Raw genomic sequence first — 7,131 nt, 5'->3', positions numbered from 1 at the left:
GAATCAATTTCTCCAACCTAGGACACTATAATCTCTAACTGGTACCTTCTCACAACTGGTTATGTAAGTTCTCCCTGGGTAGAGAGAAGAGTATTAATGCATAGAAAATGTTGTTAATTAGCAAGCCTATCTTATCCCATGACATTGGTTGCATTGGTTGTAGTTATATTGCTTAGTTTTGGCCACAAGCCTATAAAGCTTGCACTCTTCAATGACACCATAGCTTAACTAAACTTATAGCACCACTTGGTTTGGGTTTATGCAGAAAAAAGTTTTCCAATCCATTATGTTAAGAAACTTTGGAGACAAACTACTTCAGTCTCCTGGCTGATGGCCTTACTTTCGTCTAATCTAGACAAAAATGCTTCCATTCAGCACTTTAAAATATCTGAACCTTTTGTGCAGAGGCAGTTATTATGCAAGGGGCCTTCGAAGATACTCAAAAAAATATGCAAGCCTATGTCAAAAACCAGGCCATGGAACATCCAACAGGTTATGAGTAATATATCCCAAACCCCTCTTTCTAGGTGTGACCCTGCCTTGGATTAGCTTTTCGGTTTCATTCCCTTGGAAACCTGATGACAATGGACCACAAGCTGTGTGATCAGAAGAGTCTGCTTCTGATAAAATGCCTTGGGAGGTATCCCTGTCCAAGCTGTGAGGGCTGTGAGGAAATATGTTACAGCTTGGAGAGTATATTACTTGTTCCTGGGTCCTATTGAGGATGCTAAGAACTGTTAAAGAGTGAGTGATCCTTATGACTTCTAAAGCCAGGGTGACTTCTACACCCTTTTTTGTGGTCTGTGGGGATTTCTGTGGTAATTCCCAAGGAAGAACTGTGCCTAAAGCTGCCTTCCAGAATATTATCTTGCCTGCCCCATGTCAGGCAAGTTTACAGAGTAAACTAGTATCCAATGTGGTCTTTCCAAGTCTTGGGAGTTTCCACAGTTGAATACAACACCAGCTGTGATGGATGTTGCAGAAACACTCAGTAGTGTCTTCAACGAAGACAAAACTTTACAAAATGGTTTAAGACACCAAAAGGTATCATTGAGGTTTTGGGCTGAGAATAGCAAATATAAAGAGAAAGGGATTAACTTTAACATTTTTATTAAACTTAACTATTTCTAAATAAAAGAGCAAAGCATCATGGTACAGTGGGAGGAAATCTGCTCAGAAGTAAAATGCGACCTTGAATAAGGTGCTTCTCCCTAAATATATCATTGTCTTTATATGGAAGAGGAAAGGTAGGGGTAGCAGGGGAAAAACATAAATTTAGAAAAATGTTACATAATGAACAACAGCTAGAGAAAACAAAATGGTCAGTTTGGTTTGTGTTTTAAAATGTCAAACCTGCAAACCCATAATTTACAACTGAAGTTTTTGACTATTGCTTTCATTTCTCAACATACACAAATACTCATTAGCCTCACATTTTACCTAACAAAACAATACTCTCAGTTAACCCAGGTAATAAAATGCTATTATCTTTGACTCTGTAATACCATTTTTGGTAATCTATTGTCAGGAAAATACAAAATACAAGAAAAAGCCTTATGTAAAAATATAAACTGGCTTGACGCCTGTGGCTTAAATGGCTAAGGCGCCAGCCACATACATCTGAGCTGGCAGGTTTGAATCCAGCCGGGGCCTGCCAAACAATGACGGCTACAACCAAAAAATAGCCAGGCACTGTGGTGGGCACCTATACTCCCAGCTACTTGGGAGGCTGAGGCAGAAGAATCGCTTGAGCCCAGGAGTTGGAGATTGTTGTGAGCTGTGATGCCACAGCATTCTACCCAGGGCAGCAGCTTGAGGCTCTGTCTCAAAAATACAAAAACAAAAACAAAAAAACATAAACTGATGAATTATTTACTTATAAAAGAGATAAATTTTTTAAAACAACTCAAATAGCTAATTGTAGAATGACAATTCACTATCGTTCATCCATTAGAATACTACTATGTAACTACCGTGTTTCTCCGAAAGTAAGACACTAGGGCTTATTTTCAGGGGATTTTTTTTGCATTTTTTTTTTTTTTTTGGCTGGGGGCTGAGTTTGAACCCACCACCTCTGGCATATGGGGCCAGGGCCCTACTTCTTTGAGCCACAGGTGCCACCCGGGATGTCTTATTTTTATTAAGTATAATACAACCTGCATTTATTCAAATACAGTTAAGTCATCTTCTTCTGGAACCCAACAAGGGGAGCTGACCTTGGTGGGGCTGGCGCTAGTGATGGGTGAACTCCATTCCCCTAGCCATTTGCACATGTGCAATAGGATGCCTGCCACTGCAGTTACCACACACGCACCTGCTCAAGTGCAAAGGGCTCAGAGAAAGGAGCTGTGGCAGATAAAAGGTATTCCAGTCTTCCTTACCGCTCAGCGCTGAAATGCATAGCATGGCTATGCAGATACGCTGGGTCTTATTATTGGGGTAGGGCTTATATTTAACAAATGCATAGAAATACTGCTAGGGCTTATTTTGGGGGTAGGTCTTATTTTCGGAGAAACACGGTAGTATAATGATGTTAATAGTATTATGTTAATAAGCAAGTTTTACATTAAGTGAAGAAAATAGGATGAAAATTACAAAGACGAAAATCATTTCAACTGTTTTTTTAAAAATCTATGCATAAACAAGAAAGAGAAGACATAGAAATGTTTTGTTTTGTTTTGGGGCAGTTTTTGGCCAGGGCTGGGTTTGAACCCGCCACCTCCAGCATATGGGGCTGGCACCCTACTCCTTTGAGCCACAGGTGCTGCCCAAAAACATAGAAATGTTAAAGGGGACAGCAAGTAGAACTTACCGTCTTTTTTCCCTTTTTTCTAAATGTTCTTAAATGAATGTGTTTTAATTATAATGGAAAGTATCTAAATTTAGGTTGCCTTTCCAACACATTTGTCACTTACTCAGTATCAAATTTTACAGCCAATCTTTTGCCTATATCCTCTCTTAGTATGCTATAGTAATATTAAACTTGAAAATATGTCAAATTCGGATGGTTATGTTATTCTGAAAATGTAAATCACCATTAACAGAAAACAATCTGGTAGAAGCAAGATTTAACTATTTCATTAATAGAGTCTAATACTATTTTTGACAGATACTGGGTGTTCATAAATATTTCTTAATTAACTTAATTTCTGCCCTGTAATTTGCATCGCTAAAGGGCTTTGTTTCTTCGTATTTCTTACAGTCACCTAAAAATTTATACTTAGACTCACAGACTAGACTAAGACAAAATAAAGATCTTTGGAACAAATTATTCCTGTTCTAATACTAACAGAAATTTTTCATTAATATACTTACCATAATAAAATATAAGGAAAAAAGAGCACATTATCTCAAGATGACTACAAACCTCAAATTTTAAATTATGGGAATTTATAATTGTGAAAGAAAAACTGAATCAAGAAACTTGTGATATCTTTTAGATTAACATCTCAACTGTTTGCTTATCTATATTCCTTCCAAGGGGATTTTATGTTGTTTTTACAAATTTAAGTTCTCAAAACCTGCTAGGTATAGGTACAAGTAAATAAAGTTTACAAATGTGTAAAAAGATCCATGTTAACTCTAGAAAGATGTTATTGTCTGAACATCGGTGTCACCCCAAAATTTGTATGTTGAAATCCTAACTCCCAAGGTGATAGCAAAAGGAGGTGGGGCCTTTTGCCAGGTAAGTACATCATGAGGGCAGAACCCAAGGGAGCTCATACATCCCCTCCCTCCATGTGAGGGCACAGTGAGAAGACACAATCTATGAACCAGGAAATGAGTCCTCTCCAGACACTGAATCTTTAGGTGCCTTTATATTGGACTTCCCAGCCTCCAGAACTGTGAACAATAAATTTCTGTTGTTTATAAGCCACCTAGTCCATGATTCTGTGATAGCAGCCCAAATGCATTTTAGACAAAAGAGTAAAATGAAAAAAGTGCTGTGACAGTTTTAACATTGTTTTAATGATGAAGTACAAGTACAAAACACTGTTGTACACGTTTACTTTTCATTACATGGAAATGGAACAATATGTTTGTGTTTTTACCAGAATTTGTATCACCCAGTACTAGCTACTGTACCAATGTCTTTCTATAGGGATTTCTTTTACTATGCCCATGAGTAATCATGAATAAAAAAGCTCAAAACTCTTCAAATATGGTAGATTTACATTTATTTTAATATTCCTCATCAAGATGCTTTGGAGAACTGTTAATAAATACAAATTCATCTTAGCCAAGAGTTCTGAATGGGTAATGTTACTTCAGGTTGGCCAAGATCTCCCTTATGTTGACATTGCAAAGACGCTGTGCACTTACTTTAGGTTTAAAAATGTATTGTCTCAATAGCCCTCTTACTGTGTAGGAAGGCAAATTTCCATTTCTTGAGAATTCCTGAATCTCATCATAGATAGTTATTGGTTAAGCAGTAATTCATGAAACCCCATTTACAGAAGACAACTGCAATAGAGGACCATTAAGTACCACATGTACCATAGACTAACAAATTTACAAATACTCAAACTGTGTTTTCCCTATCTCTAAAATGTTTAACCATAACAAGGGAGAATATCAGCCAATAAAGCAAAAGAAAACATAAACTGCACTAGTGTCCAGCATACACTTCTACAGTATACCTCACAGTTTTCGGCCATTTCAGCTAAGCGTTTTCTTATGACAAACAAAAATAATGATAAAAAGCAGCATCAACTTTGGTGGGAAATGTAGGGGAAAATACTAATTCCATAAAATATTTGAAATTTGTTTTGTTTCTATAAATAAATAAAATGGTGTTTATCTTTAACTTTTAATCATCATTCTTGCTGTTAAACATCAAACTTATGTAAATAGTTAGGGATAAACAGGGTATTTAAAATAACATGTCTTGAAAACTGAACCAAATTTTTAATTCCAGCATTATGCTTTGTTCTTGGTAGAATCATCTTTGTTTCTTCTTTTTACATCCCAATTATAAACCCTGGCCATATCTGCAAGAATTGTCAAAGAAAATGCAAATGTAATTCTAATGATAACATATACAATGAATCAAAGACACAGAAATCACATATATATAAATACTGATAATAGCTAGTGTTGTAAGATATCTTATTATGAAGTCAATTTCTAATTAAATACTGGAATTAAACTCTACCAAAACCAAGTGAAGGCCTCAAATCAACAACTGTTTAGCATATCTAGTCAACTACAGTATTATATTTAACAAATATGTACTAGATATACTCAAAATTTTTAAAGAAAGTCCTTCATCCATTAAATTTCAAAGATCACTCAACCCATATTCTGCTATATTAATATTTACATTAGTAAAATCATCAATAATTTTATCTCTTACTCTCCCTTTCACATAACAAGGCATTCAATCAGTTTAGTAAGCATCTACTGTGTTTCTGACTAGGCAGAGTACAAAGTCCTGAATACGATAGTTGACATTTTTCCCTCAAGGAGCATAGACTCCAGTAGAATAGTCAGTGTATTAGAGATCAGATGCCCTAACTCCCTCGAATGTCTGCACACCTTCCTACCTTTTCCAGCACTACCAATAACAAACAGCATTTCTCTAAGCTTGCAGGACTCATCTTAGATGATTTCCTTTCTTGGGCTCCTGTAACCATCTAAAGTCATCAGGTCTTGTTTTATCTCTCATCTTACATTTAGTATCTTTTCCTTTCACAAGTACCAGCCCTCCTAGGCACTCCATCTTACAGCTGGATGAAGTCTCTCTTTATATTACCAGATAATGATCCCTGCACTAGGCCCTGAACAGGCCTGCCTTCCCTTACCAACCAAAACACTCAGCATTTGCCACATGCTACATCAAGAGTTTATAGTTTAGCAAAGGAAATGTTTTTTGTTTTTTTGGTTTTTTTTTGAGATAGAGCCTCAAGCTATCCCCCTGGGTAGAGTGCCATGGCATCATGCTCACAGCAACCTCCAACTCCTGGGCTCAAGCGAGTCTCCTTCCTCCGCCTCCCAAGTAGCTGGGACCACAGGCGCCCGCCACAACGCCCGGCTATTTTTTTTTTTTTTGGTTGCAGCCATCATTGTTGTTTGGCGGGTCCGGGCTGGGGATTCGAACCCTCCACCTTAGGTGTACGTGGCTGGTGCCTTAGCCCGTTGAGCTATAGGCGCTGAGCCGGAAATGTTTTGATATTTGTAATATGACATGAACGGTAAAAAGGAGCACCCAGGTAAATAAGGGGAAATCATTCCAGGTAGGGGAAACAAAATAAGGAAAGGCAAAGGGTGTGGCACATTTGGGAGGTGAAAATAAGGGATTGGAGTTATTTGGAACCTGGGGTGCACTAAGGAAGAGCTGGAATAGGAAGAATAAGAAGCATGAAGTTAAGATTGCTCAGGACATGTCACAAGAGTGTGTGTATACATACCTTACATGCAACAAGGAACTATTGAAGTATCATAACCAAAGTAATAAAAATAAGATGTGTGACTGAATGAATTCACGCTTGAGATAGTGGGAGGGACAGCTAGAAGAAGAGACTGAAAAACTATAGAGTACAAGTTCTGGAGGCCTAGAACAAAACTAACAGCAATGGGCAAAGATTCAACAGGGAAATTTGACAAAAATCTTTTGATTGGTCACTCTTGGTAGCAAGGAAAACAGAAGTATGAAGGATGACTTGCAGATTTTTTTCTTGGGTGACTGTGACAGGAACTAGGAGGAACAGACTGTCAGGGAAGAAAAGCAAAGAGCTTGGTTTCAACATGCCTGCCCTCCCCTTTGATGCAGAATACCCCATCCTTACTTCTTCTCTTTTCTGATGTAAATCATAAACTGCCTTTAAAAACAGCCTATGTTTTATTTTCTCAAACGTTCTTTGAACTAACTCACATCTATCTTTCTCAAATTTTAAATTGCCTTGTTGCTATGAAATTATCATGTAGCTGTTTCACATGTGAAATTCTAACAGGGAAAAACTTTGGCATTCTTATTTTATTGTCATTAATTTCAATGCCCCATATGGCTTAGCACACTTGCAGTAACAAAGGAAAACCTTAATAAATGCTTGTGAACTTAAAACTTTTTAATTAACTATAAAGATATTGTGAACTAAAATAAAATCTTTTTTTTTTTTTTTTTGAGACAGA

General features: G+C 37.1%; 1 protein-coding gene across 1 annotated transcript in view; it reads right to left on the bottom strand.

Moving 5' to 3' along the window:
* Positions 1-3,949: 3,949 nt before the first annotated feature.
* The window catches only part of VBP1 (VHL binding protein 1), a 61,175-nt gene continuing 57,993 nt past the window's right edge, over positions 3,950-7,131 (bottom strand). Inside the window, exon 6 of the mRNA XM_023508563.1 lies at positions 3,950-4,991. Within this exon, the coding sequence (XP_023364331.1) occupies positions 4,921-4,991 (71 nt within the window). The 3' untranslated portion in view covers positions 3,950-4,920. The remainder of the gene's footprint in view (positions 4,992-7,131) is intronic.

The sequence above is a fragment of the Otolemur garnettii genome, unplaced genomic scaffold (assembly GCF_000181295.1).
Source record: "Otolemur garnettii isolate 467f Iridium unplaced genomic scaffold, OtoGar3 scaffold00259, whole genome shotgun sequence".
NCBI lineage: Eukaryota > Metazoa > Chordata > Mammalia > Primates > Galagidae > Otolemur > Otolemur garnettii.
This window is presented reverse-complemented; position numbering and strand designations above follow the sequence as displayed.